Source organism: Trichosporon asahii (assembly GCF_000293215.1).
Source record: "Trichosporon asahii var. asahii CBS 2479 unplaced genomic scaffold scaffold00050, whole genome shotgun sequence".
NCBI lineage: Eukaryota > Fungi > Basidiomycota > Tremellomycetes > Trichosporonales > Trichosporonaceae > Trichosporon > Trichosporon asahii.
In genome coordinates this window covers 2,641,707-2,654,336 of record NW_014040874.1, presented here as the reverse complement: position 1 = coordinate 2,654,336, position 12,630 = coordinate 2,641,707, and the positions used below count along the sequence as shown (strand labels likewise).

General features: G+C 58.9%; 5 protein-coding genes across 5 annotated transcripts; 1 reads left to right on the top strand and 4 right to left on the bottom strand.

The window, feature by feature from the left end:
- Positions 1–11: 11 nt before the first annotated feature.
- Positions 12–476, bottom strand: A1Q1_02225 (uncharacterized protein; the record flags this gene model as incomplete). Its single annotated transcript, XM_014325170.1, has 1 exon — positions 12–476. The coding sequence occupies one exon, from the start codon at positions 474–476 to the stop codon at positions 12–14; it is 465 nt and encodes a 154-aa protein (XP_014180645.1).
- Positions 477–1,995: 1,519 nt separating this feature from the next.
- On the top strand, positions 1,996–3,867 carry A1Q1_02224 (uncharacterized protein; the record flags this gene model as incomplete). The annotated part of the gene is made up of 5 exons (XM_014325169.1): positions 1,996–2,336; positions 2,378–2,594; positions 2,639–3,296; positions 3,349–3,688; positions 3,810–3,867. 5 exons carry the CDS (start codon positions 1,996–1,998, stop codon positions 3,865–3,867), a joined length of 1,614 nt encoding a protein of 537 aa, XP_014180644.1.
- Positions 3,868–4,254: 387 nt separating this feature from the next.
- A1Q1_02223 (uncharacterized protein) lies at positions 4,255–4,974 on the bottom strand (the record flags this gene model as incomplete). The annotated part of the gene is made up of 1 exon (XM_014325168.1): positions 4,255–4,974. One exon carries the CDS (start codon positions 4,972–4,974, stop codon positions 4,255–4,257), a length of 720 nt encoding a protein of 239 aa, XP_014180643.1.
- Positions 4,975–5,158: 184 nt separating this feature from the next.
- Positions 5,159–7,266, bottom strand: A1Q1_02222 (uncharacterized protein; the record flags this gene model as incomplete). The annotated part of the gene is made up of 5 exons (XM_014325167.1): positions 5,159–5,407; positions 5,474–6,022; positions 6,317–6,523; positions 6,563–7,069; positions 7,129–7,266. The coding sequence occupies 5 exons, from the start codon at positions 7,264–7,266 to the stop codon at positions 5,159–5,161; spliced, it is 1,650 nt and encodes a 549-aa protein (XP_014180642.1).
- Positions 7,267–7,956: 690 nt separating this feature from the next.
- Positions 7,957–11,370, bottom strand: A1Q1_02221 (aconitase; the record flags this gene model as incomplete). The annotated part of the gene is made up of 7 exons (XM_014325166.1): positions 7,957–8,037; positions 8,112–8,443; positions 8,678–8,847; positions 8,950–9,060; positions 9,119–9,428; positions 9,543–10,768; positions 11,207–11,370. 7 exons carry the CDS (start codon positions 11,368–11,370, stop codon positions 7,957–7,959), a joined length of 2,394 nt encoding a protein of 797 aa, XP_014180641.1.
- Positions 11,371–12,630: the final 1,260 nt, after the last annotated feature.

The window sequence follows — 12,630 nt, the reverse complement described above, 5'->3', positions numbered from 1 at the left end:
TTGGCGTTGAATCATTTCACATAAACAACGGAGCCTCCATAAAGCAGACGATTGAAAATATGCATGTGAACGTAGTGACACAGAGTTAGCATGTGCAGCAATGCCGTATTGAAGACGATGCACATTGGTGACTCTTGGCATTGCAACGAACGTCCTCGTGTATCGCTGTCCTCCTCGTCGTCGCTTACGATTACGTCACCAGCTTTATCGGTCTCCTCCGAATTCTCCTCCTCGTCAACCTCGTCCTCCTTCGCGAGATCCTCATCGCCCTCCTCATCCAACACGTCCTCCGCTTCGCCATCGGCTTCGTTTCCCTCTTCGTCGGCGTCATCTTGGTACGCTGCTGCAAGGGCGGCCGGGAAATCGGGGTTCTTCGTCAGTTCCGACCCGGACTCCGGCTCAGGGAGGGGCAGCGGGTACGGATTGGTGGTCGATCTGGTCGACGGGTGGGATGAAGAAGATGGCTCCTTCGGCATGGCGGGGACGGTGGTGTAAGAATGGGCGAAAAGACGGTAGAACAAGTGAGAAAGAGTATGGTGGAGTGTGCTGGTGTGGGAGTGTGGTTGAGTGTGGGATCATAGTCGTGTCTCCGAGTGGCTTATGGTTTGCCTTATGACCAGGCGAGACAGGGTCGCAGGGAGTCGAGTGGATCGAGCCGGAAGCGTCGGCGTGAACGAGTGCGGTTGCGCAGAGGAGAACGTGGAGTGGCAAGAGGTCGCATGCACACTCGCGACAGACACGGTGACGCAGTGATATTGGCGGGCCGGCCTTAAGGGACGACGGGCGAAAAGAGTTTCTGGTATGCAGATTGTCGCTGATTTGCATGATGCTCTTGATGAACCTCCGCCTACCCCAGATCTTGGTCTAAGTCACCAAGAGCCAAGAGGAGAGCAGAGCACAACTTGTCCAGTCCGTCTAATCCCGCCGGTACGGCCTACTCGCCACTCGCTAATGAATCTGCTAAGCTGACTCATGACGACAGAAACGCACCATTGCCCGATTCAGACTTGTAACGTAGCCCTGCGGTCTGCATTAGACAATGACCCTACTGTGTCAGGACGCGGCGTCATTCCACAGCGCCCCAGCACCCGCCCACCGGTGCGGTCGATAGACCTGTTGTGCGGGTCGACGACATCGCCAGGCCGGCGGACCTGACCGCCGTCCCATGGGATAGTCGCAACTTGGGTGACGTGCCCGACACCTGGCGCTGCCGCCTGCACCCGTCATCCCAGCACTGCTGCACCCGCTGGGCGCGTTGGCGGAACCTTTTCCCCTACTCCCGCAACGGGCACAGGTTGCTGTGTGTGGTGGTGCGCTAAGTCCGTTGCCCATTGGTGGTGACAGGACCCTCACATGGTATGCCGTCATATCTTATCGGTACCTCGGTGACCCACCCGTCTATCTAATCTCCCAGCCTCCATCCGTCACCAGCACGACCTTTAGTGTTCTTCTGTGGATTCGGATCACGCCGGCAGCAAGCATCGAGACGCTGCCGGAAATGCGAGTCCTATCCCGCTCTAATAGCAGCCTGGAGGTTCCGGACGCGGCATCAGCGATCGCCATGACCTCTGGCCTTGATTTAGTGAGCACCGGTCCGTGGGAGGAAAAGCCACTCATGCCAAGCGAGGTGCCCTCGATACTACTCAGCTCGCTGCCCTTCATGCAGGGCTCTCTGCAACGTGCATGGCTGTACAAATGTATGGTTGCATGGTGGCATGCATGCATGAATGCATGGCCAACCCCCCTTTCGCAGCTGTGCTTAGATGAGCAAACCACAACGATCCACGGCGATCCTGCGATCAATGGTCGCCGTGTGGACGACCATGCTTTCCCTTCAAGCACAGCGGCAGCCCCAAGCGCCCCTCCCCACTGTGGGAGAAGGGGTCCTTTGCTGCTCTCTGCACCTGTCAGGTCGCATGCCTTGAAGCTTTTGCAATTATCTGTCATCTAAACTTCAACCCTCCGTCGAAAGACCCGCCTGTCGACACCTCCAACATGCTCGGACCAACGCCCCCAGCTAAAACCAGATTCGAAACGTGTGAGAAGGCCGTAAAGGGCGTTTGCGGTAGCCCGCAAGCCATCATCACCGCCAGCCAATGGTTGAAAGCGAACTCGAAGCTGTCCAACTTCTCCGCGAGCGCGGACTACCAGCGCCTCGTGTCGCCGTTACTGGTACTGCCCGAGTCCATGCGACTTCCAGTTAGCAAGTCACAACATCAACGGCATGAGATTCGGCGCCGACAACTGCACAACGTCGCGAAGATCCTCGTCCGTTACCAGGAGACCGGGGAGCCGATCACAATCGGTGGGGCAACGGCAATGCCATGGGCGTCGTTGTGAGTTCGAATCCTGACAGTTGCGTTAAAATGGAACTAAGTAAACAGGTTCCGCAGCTCGACCACGAGACGATACGAGCGTTCTTCCACGCGCCTGCGTCGACGTTCGATTCAATGACCAGTCTGTTCGAATTCACAAAGAGCCTGACGCTAAAGATCGACGGCATCGCGTATGTGCTCAACCCTGCTAATGTGAAGACGTTTCGTCTGTGGTGGGAACCCAACGCTCAGGGCGGAGCAATGAGTGACCTGCGAGTCGTGCGTTCTAACGGCGGTCTATGTTCACAGCTAATGATTTCCAGAAGCTCATGAACGTCGGCGGTTACGCTGGCTTTGGTACCGGGATCCGCCTTCTCGATGGTTATGGATCCTTCCATGTTCCGCCTGAGTTACAGGACTCCTCGGCGCATGGCAAGAAGGACAAGCTGTCGGTCGTGGCTCGCGCCATGTTCCTTGCCCTGCTCTCCATTGAAGAGGGGGGTAGTTCGGAGAAGTCGTCTCTCCGCTCAACCGCCTGGGTGAAGGGTGGAATCCGGCTGAATCCGAACCAGTCGAACCTGCTGACTCGGATGTTTCAGTACCTACTGAAATTCGACCAGCCATTCTCCACACCACCGGAGCTCGCGACGATCATGAAGCACTTTGTGGTCCCGCAGACGAACGGGCCGAAGGAGAAGGCCGCCAAGAGGTACTTCGCGGAGTGTCTCAGCGGGTGGCAAGCAGATGACTGGGTGAGTCTCGCGTGCAGAGTATTTAGTGGACACGCACTCACCGACCAGCAACCCGACCATCCTGCGACCGTCACGGACCTGATCGAGACGAACCCCTTGTCGGAGTTTTTGGTCAACCTGCCGGCACTCGACTGCTTCGAACTGCTCCGTCGGAGTCTAGGGGCGCAAAGTATCGACGATGCGCACGCCGAGGAGCGTCTGCTTGCGAACAGCGCCCTCATCGCCGAGAGTGGATGCACTGTAAGATAGCATCATGTTCAAGCTGACTCCTCAGCGCCCAGGGTGCTGGCTCGGCCCCGGGGGGCAGATGGTGCCGGACATGGGCTTCCAGAACCCCTTCGAGCCAACGAAGCAGGAGCTCTTTTGCGGCGCGTGCTTTCGCGAAGCTTTGACGCTGAAGGAAGTCGGCGGCTTCGATGCCGAACGATTTCGGCTCTATGAGAAGCTCGAGCCAGACCTCGCCCGCAATAAAAAATCGACCTTCAAGACTCTGGCCAGTTCCTTCACCCGCTGCGAGGGTCCGCATTGCGATGGGAGCGGTTACCCCTTGGTTTGTGTCAAGTCGCGCATCATCGGCCACATGGACCACGAGGCGCTCAACCCGAAGCCGCCCTGCTTCCCGTGAGTTGCCCACGACGTGCGAATAAACTGACGAGAAGTCCTTACCTCTCCTTATGCGAAGGCTGCCAGTGGCGGGAGTGCAACCGCTATGTCTCCCAGCTGAAAACTCGCGACACGTCAGACCCGAGCCCACTCATCCTCATCCCGACTTTGCCGAGCGACACCAAGGAGCAGGCTGAGTGCCCAGGCTGGGGGAAGCGCAAGGGGTGCCGACGCACGGCCGGCGCCCTGAGTCACCGCAACTCGTACGAGACGCGTGACCGCGAGGGAAAACGGTCTCTGCACGAGCTGTGCGCGGGCCGTACCGGAGCGCATCATGGCGGTGGACGTCTTTCGCCTTCCCCTCGACGTGCAGGAGAGGGTGAAAGTTGAAGTGCTAAAAGTAGGTTAGACCTTCCTTGCCGTTAAGCTGACTTCCAGATCTTCAACACGACCAAGCGAGCGGAGGAGGCCCTCGAGCGCCTCCACGCCAACGCGTGGAAGGTTGAACCCTACTGCGTGACGATTGGCGCCCAGCTCCGCCTACACCGGAACACGACGAGAACTTCAGCGAGAGACGCGGCCATCTATCTCGAAGTACGACGCCTCCTTGCTGGCCCCGCGGTGAGTACGATCTGGGTCTCACCACCGAAGACCTCCGCGCATGCTTCAGCGACGACGTTGTCGTCGCCTGCATTTGCGTAGAGCGCCGGCGACTGCTCGATGACCTTCAAGACGTGAGCGTTTGTGCGCTCGATCTCTGCATCATCGGGCGGCCCTGCCCTGAGCCTCGCTGTGAACTCGAGAGCGCCGTCGAGTGATCCATCCATGGTCGGGTCTGGCCGGAGCTTGATGCCAAAGCGGGTCCTGCAGCCCGACGCTAGCGAGCTCAAGATGCCTTTGGCCATCGGAGGAGCGGGCCGCGACGACGCAGCGTCCCCCAACGCGAGACACCACGTCCCGTCCGGCACATGTACAAGTACCGCTCCTGAGTATACTTGTGCCTCTTGGTCGGCAAGCTGCATGATGAAGAACGCAGTGAAGATGTTCTTGGCGACCCGCGATCGCAGGACGGCCTCGAACTCTTCGTACCCAGCCCCGCTCAAGCCGCGCAGCTCGACGGCCTCTACACCAAGTTGGCGCCCCCATTGCTGGTGCTTGTCAGGCGAGGAGTGGCGATTCGCGACAAACTCGGCGAACGCAGGGCCCTGTGGAATGCCCTCGATGTCGCCGACATCTGCGCGAGTAGTCACAGACACTTCGGCGTTCACGGGCGCGTGGGCGAGCATGCTGTACAGGAAACGCATGACGTGGTGGGTATGGCGCTTCGTGAGGGGAATTGGGCCATCGCTGCCGACGAGCAGAACGGAATGGGGCTCTTTCAGCGGCTCCAGTTGCTCTCGGGTCCTGTCCCGGCTGCGCGCTTCCAGCTCGATCTCCTGCTTGCGCATCTCCTCGAAACAGGACGGGCGGCGTACCGGCACACCAGCCTCAATGTCGACGTTCTCGCGCAATGCCCGGGCCATCTCGACCGGGAGGGACTGGACCAGCTCGGACGTCGCGGCGTCGCTTCGACTCCTGCAGCTTGGAGTACTGCCAGCGCGAGGAAATCCCAGCTCGCGCGCGAGTGATGGCGTGGCCGAGGGAGACCTGCTTGCCGTCGTAGAACACCTTGTGGAACACGGCCCCAGCCACACTCATGCTGATGATGAGCAGTAACTTCGTGCTCTGCGTCGCTGCCTGCAGGCGCACAGTGGCTAGTTTATGTCAATGACACTGCACAGTCGCGTCGTCGTAGCTGCTGACCAAAACCCAGGGCTCGCGACGGGTTGCAGCCGAGTCGAAGAAGTTTGGGATGTCGTCCTTCTCGGCCGCGTCAAGAAGTCGGGCGAACGCTCGAGCTGTGGCTCTCAATGAGCCAACGCCGCGGTCGTGGACTGCTGACCCAGACGCCGACGTGTACGCGTCGAGCGCGAGCTGAGACGGCTCGAGTTGGCAGGTCTCGAGGTCCGGCGTGCGGTAGGCAGCCTGCAAGACTGACTCGTTGTCTGCCAGGTGCTGACGGCGGCCGTCGTTGGGATGGTACTGCACCCGAATGGGAAGCGCTTGCTGACGAGATCGGGTTGCTGCTGCCAACCGCTGAGCGCAACTACCGGGGGCCGCGTCGGGCGCCGGACTTGCCATGGATCGAGTATCGATGTTCAAAGGCGAGCCGTCCTCATCGTCGTCCTCGTTCATGTTCTGGCGGGCGGCTGCCTTGAGATCGCCGAGGAAGGAGGCTTGGCGAAGGAGGTGGGGAATGTGCTGCGCCGCCATCATTGACATGTAAGCATTTGCATGAAGTTTCCCACGACACTGTGGGACAGGGATGTCAGGCGGCGTGATGTGAGGTTGAGCTGACGAGAGATGGGGACACATGGAGACAAAAAGGAGGGAGGGCGTGCAAGGAGGTGGTCTCGTCCACAAGTGGCACTTGACTGCCGGCACAACTCACTGTCGGTCGTTCCGAGGGGTGGGGGGAAGCTCCTCCTAAGTGTAGCTCGTTGTCGTTGGCGAACGGGAATCGGCTGGCTCCGTGGAGATGTAGAGTCCAGTGGGACTGCTCGTAAGGCGAGGTCTGGGAGAAGAGTGAGAGAACCTCAGACTTACGCGACAACCGCTGCCAGCGATGTCCTTGGCCAACGACCGCAGGGCTTCCTCGACTTCGGTCTCGGGCTGCTGCTGCAGCCATGCTTCTTCCTTCCCGATCGATCGCGCATAGTACAGCTGCAGATCGTACGGGCCGTGACTCTCGAGCCACGAGTGCACGGGGTTGGCCTGGATTACAGGAAGGCAGGCTTCGGCCAGGTCTGGGAGCTAGAGTCATCAGTACGCGCTTGTAGGAGTGTAGCTCACCGGTCGATCCGTGTTACCCCAGATGGCGATGACCTTCTCGAAATGGCTCCTCATGATCTTGATCGATGGTCCAAGATCCCTTCCAGGTCCCTGCGGGACCTCCCATCCCTCGAGATAGCTGGCGAGATCGCGGGGCGATGTAATGGAGGCAGCGCAGTTGGGATCCTCGAGAAGCTTCTTCACCAGGTGGCCGAGCATAATCTTGTGTGTCCTGGCGAGGATCACACCCGTCTCCACGTAGACCAGAGACGTGAGGGCACTGGGGTGAGGGTTTCCGCCGTCAAGGACAGAGCGAACGGCGTACAGAGCGGCGTCGGCAAAGTCTTTGATCGCACCGCTGCCGTTCAGCCCGCCGCACTCACGGAGCTTGTCGTCGACCTCGAAGCCGCCGAAGCCGTCGAACGCCCGGATCCCCTTGCCGAAGTCGCTCTTCTCACGCGTGAGAGCGGCCCCGAATTTGTGCGCATAGCTTCCCTGCGGAAGCTGACGGCCTGCGTCAGCAAGTTTCTGTGACGTGTTAGTTCCGTTCGTTGAAAGCTATGCCAACAGGCAACAGGGACACCCACCTGACCCCAATTTGACCAGATGGTCGTCGGGTTCGGCTCATCGAACCAGAATGTGCGAAGGAGGGACGGTTTTGAGAAGGCCCACATGTACTCGACGCCGTCGATCGCCACGACCTTGTTGTTCAAGTAATCGAACATGACCTTGCGTTGTTCGGCGCAAACGTCGAATCGGGCGCGGCGTACAGCAACTCAAGAGCTGAATGCTCTGGCTGAGGAACCTGTGGGCATCAATGACATCCATGAACGAAGTCCATCCAACGTACCAGCGAGCACCACATGCGAGCTCTCGCGCGCATTCGTATGGAACACGTTAGATGGCTGTGGAATTGGCGGGTTAGTGATGAGGGCTTGAATGGAGTGATGACAAAACGGAGGCGCTGCAGTGGAGCTTGTGAGCTTGTCTTGATCGAACCAGGTGGGGCCAAGGAAGCAAGGGAGGTGAACATCAAACTCCACAGAAGTGTCGAGGTGCTTCGCGTCACGATGATTGTAGGGCGCAATGATTCTTGTCACGTCTCGAGCGCCATTCGGTTGCGCCGATCAGGGGACCAGTCTGTGCTGCCTCCACCCACCAAGTGATGACCTCCACTCAACCCAATGTGGCGGCGATCCTGTGGCGCATCATCGCTCTCGCATCAGCACTCTTACGGTCCTGCGCGCTCAGGATGCTTTTGCACGCCGGTCAAGCATGCGGGAAGCAAGTACTGCGTCAGTGGCTCGTACACAGCTCGATTCGGGACGATTTGGTATTATAATCCTATGTCAACTGCATCATTCCTGCTGTACGACGTTTTTTGTTGTTTTCTAAGTTTCTCAAGAAAGAGAAGCTTAGGCCTTCTTGGCGGCCTGCTCCTTCATGAGGTTGAGCGCAGACCCAGCTCTGAACCAGCTGATCTGTCCCTCATTGAACTGGAGAAGTCAGCGACGGAAGAAGAGGATTTTAGAAGTTGTCGACATTCTCGCTGACGACGTTCTTTACTTACGGTGTGGTTAACCTCGAACTCGTACTCGGAGCCGTCGGCACGCTTGCCGGTGATCTTCACAGGCTTGTTGGGAGCCAGCGAGGCGAGGTCGTGGATGGTGAGCTTGTCAGAGCCGGTGATGAGGTCGTAGTCGGCGGGGTTGGCGAACCAGAGGGGGAGCATACCCTGCTTCTTGAGGTTGGTCTCGTGGATACGAGCGAACGAGCGGGAAATGACAGCGCGGCCACCGAGGAAACGGGGCTCAAGAGCGGCGTGCTCACGACTCGAACCCTCACCGTAATCTTCAATGTCAGCTTTGCCTTGTCGAGGAATCAACGCTGCCTGAGGCAATCCTTGTGCCCCGTGGAATCATCTCAGCCGGGGTGGCAGCGATGGAGGGCGGAGGTGGAGGTGGAGGTGGAGGTGGATGGTCGAATTGCGGAAGCAAAATTTCCACACGTGGTTGTGGCGCTTATCATCCACCAACGTCGCGAATGCGTTTCTACACTCCCCACGACCTCTTCAAGACGTTTTTCAAAGCTTTTCCTCCCTCTCTGCATCACGAAAAGAAAAGGTGGAAAACTCACTCTCATCACCAATTACGACCCACGGGATGCCATGGTCGCGGTAGTAGGCACCGACGGTGGGAACGGCACCGAACTCGCCGGTAACCTGGTTGAGGACGGAGTTGGCCTCGCCGGAGTCGGCGTTGATGGCACCGATCAGGCAGTTCTGCGAGATGTTCTCGAGGTGGCCACTGCACGGGTCAGCAAGCTGTAGAAAACGATAAAAGTGCAAGGCGATCGGAGACAACCGCGTATATCCAGGGAGAATCATTCCCTTACGCATCAAGACTCACCGGTACTTGAGCCAGGGTCCACCGGCGGAGATGTGGTCGGTGGTGCACTTGCCCTTAGCCTTGATGAGGACGGGGGCGTCAACGATGTCCTTGCCGTCCCAGGGGGCGAAGCTGTAGCTGTTAGCGAAAGAATTTTGATAATAATAAATAATTGTAAAATAATACTCACGGCTTGAGGACCTGAAGACGGTCGGAAGTGGGCGAGATCTTGACCTCAACCTTGGAGCCGTCGGCAGGAGGAGCCTGGAAGGTCTCCTCACCCTTGTCGTAGCCCTTAACGGGGAGCTCCTGGCCCTTAGGAGCCTGGAACTTGAACTCCTTGCCGTCGGGGCCCTTGATGGAGTCGGTGAGGGGGTTGAAGGAGAGCGAGCCACCGAAGATCATGGCAGTGACCATGTCGGGCGAGGCGACGAAGGCGTGGGTAGCGGGGTTGGCGTCGTTGCGTCCGGTGAAGTTACGGTTGTACGACGAGATGATGGCTAGATGTCGTCAGCGATCGGCGGAAGCTGATAACGGAGGAGCTCCGGAGAAACCTGATTGGCGACCGCTAAGCGAATCGCTTGTCTGGACCCTGAGCGGAGGCAAATACTCACAGTTCTTCTCGCCCTTCTTGACGTCGCGACGGTCCCACTGACCGATACAGGGGCCACAGGCGTTGGCGAGGACAACACCGCCAACACCCTCGAGGGTGTCGATGAAGCCGTCACGGGCAATGGTGGCACGGACCTGCTCGGAACCGGGGGTGATGGTGAAGGCAGACTTGGCCTTGATGCCGGCGTCGAGGGCCTGCTTGGCGATCTCGTTGGCACGAGACATGTCCTCGTACGAGGAGTTGGTGCACGAACCGATAAGACCGACCTTAAGCTCCTCAGGCCAGCCGTTCTTCTTGGCCTCCTCAGCGAACTTGGAGATGGGGGTGGCAAGGTCGGGGGTGAAGGGACCGTTGATGTGGGGCTCAAGCTCGGAGAGGTTGATGGTGATGTGCTGGTCGTACTCAGCGCCCTGGTCGGGGGTGAGGTTGTTCTTGAAGGCCTGGGCGTACTTGGCCTGCTCAGAGCGCTCGGTGGCCTGGAGGTAGCGAGCCATCGAGTCGTTGTAGGGGAAGAGCGAGGTGGTGGCACCGATCTCAGCTCCCATGTTACAGATGGTAGCCATGCCGGTGGCGGAGAGGGTCTCGACACCGGGGCCGGTGTACTCGATGATGGCACCAGTTCCACCCTTGACGGTGAGGATACCAGCGACCTTCAGGATGATGTCCTTGGGGGTGGTCCAGCCAGACATCTGGCCGTCGAGGTGGACACCAATGACCTTGGGGGCCTTAAGCTCCCAGGGGAGACCGGACATAACGTCGACGGCGTCGGCACCACCGACACCGCAAGCAACCATACCGAGACCACCGGCGTTGGGGGTGTGCGAGTCGGTACCGATCATCATGAGACCGGGGAGAGCGTAGTTCTCGAGGATGATCTGGTGGATGATACCGGATCCGGGCTTCCAGAAGCCGATGCCGTACTTGGCACAAGCAGTGGCGAGGAAGTCGTAGACCTCCTTGTTGAGGTCAACGGCACGGGCGAGGTCCTTGGCACCACCGACCTGGGCCTGGATAAGGTGGTCACAGTGGACGGAGGTGGGAACGGCGGTCTCGGGGAGGCCGGCGGACATGAACTGGAGGATGGCCATCTGGGCGGTAGCGTCCTGGCAAGCAACGCGGTCGGGGCGGAGCTTCAGGTACGAGACACCACGCTCAAGCTCGGCATCGTGGGGGTTGTCGAGGTGACCGTAGACAATCTTCTCAGCGAGGGTAAGGGGGCGCTGGAGACTAAGGCTGTTAGCTTCGGCGGTCCAAGTTCGGTTTTAATGGGCGATATCAAGGGGAGGGGGGTATGAAGTCACCGAGTCACGGGACCGCGGACGAAAACCCAGGGAATGTACCACGCATCGATGACGATGGCTTGAACGCCGCATGAGAGCTGGGAAGAGCTTGGCGACGGACTAGCTGCTCGTCGCGGACAACAGCGAGCGAATCACTAGCCATCGCTTTCACGACGCACGGCGCCACGGACCGGACCGGTCTATCTTATCCGGGCGAACAGGTTTGCTGATCGCCCGCGCCCAGTTTTCGCTTCGGCTCGGCTGCGTGCACCTCCATCACTCGATCTCTTTCGTGCAACGGCAGCTCGCAGCTATAGCCCTCATGTTCCCTTGGCAATCGAGGCTGCTTGCTCGGTACCAGATATCAACATTGCTCTATACTTACCGGTCACGGACGACGGCGAGGTTGTCCTCGATGCGCTGGTAGTTGACGAACTTGCCCTTCTCGAGGTTGGACATGGGGACCTTGGTCTCGCCAATACGACCACCGACGGTGGCGTAGGTGCGAGCACCACGAAGGATCGAGGCGGTAGCACGATGGGTAATCATGCTGAAGAGTGGGGAGGAATAGGTGGGAGAGAGTCAAGTCGATCACTTGGTTGACTTTTAAAGGAGAGATCGATCCAAGGCGAAAAGGCAACCTTACGCTCCACCCAAATCGGTTTCCATGCATTAGACGGGTGATGATTCGCCAGTCGCCTATGTCCCAGGGCGCAACCAGCGCTGGCACGCCTGTAACCCCGATTCTCCGTAGACAACCAACGTCACACCCTTTCGGGAATATCGGCACACGTCGGCCGCGACCTGAATCCAGGTTCAACCATCACTGCAGCTGACCATCGCCTTGCATTCAATGCACGCGTCGGCTCTGGCCTGAGCCTGCACCGAGAAACAACCGACGAGCCGGTGCGCTGCGTTGGAACTGACCCGGCACGTCGCAGGCATCGCAGGTGAAGCGAGCGGGCACACACGATCGCGGCCTTGCCCGGGACCGCGTTTCATCGGCGCCTTGGGGGCCGCGGGCCTGGGGCCTTGGACCGAGGGGTTGTATCCAATCTTGAGGTGTCGATACCTAATGGCGAGCGCTGGTGAGAAGTCCCAGAAGACATGCATAGGAAAATTGTCAGGGTGATATTATTGACAACGCCACGTTTCTATTGACAGCGCCTTTCTCAGATTACAATACTATTTGTGACATTAGTCTGCCACATCATCATTTCGTAAAGATCGTAAACCTCAAAACCGCCTAAATCGGCCGATGACAGTCTTGATCCACGACACCATCGTGACCGGCTGCTTGAAGGCCATGGATAGCCTCAATGCTTGTCCCGGCGGCGGTGTACACCGATTATCGCCTACCGGCCCTCGCGGCTTTGCTTCCAGCGCGCTTCAGTGCGGGTGCACTATGCACCATGTGCTCAAGCGCGTGCCAAAAGAGCATCGTCAGCCGCAGATCGGCAAACCAATCTGGCGACCCACTCGTCAGCTGATGCAGGTGAGCACAGGGTGCCTCTCTCGATTGTACGGATTGTGTGGACCTCGCTTCGAGCAATGAAAAGAAAGCCCCCACGGCACCCCAAAGAAACCCCGCACTCACGTGACATGCAGTCAGAGCCCTCCAGCCAAACAACCATCGCCTATTGACGAATTGATGGTCGTCGCCCGTTGCAGTCCGTCGGCGAAACCGCACCCAAGCACCCGCCCTCCCTGCATCCCGGGTATACCACCGAGCGGCACATAGCGGCGCACGTCCATCACCCCACCGCATAAATGTTCCCTGCCTGGCCCTGCCGACATTATCAGCGACGG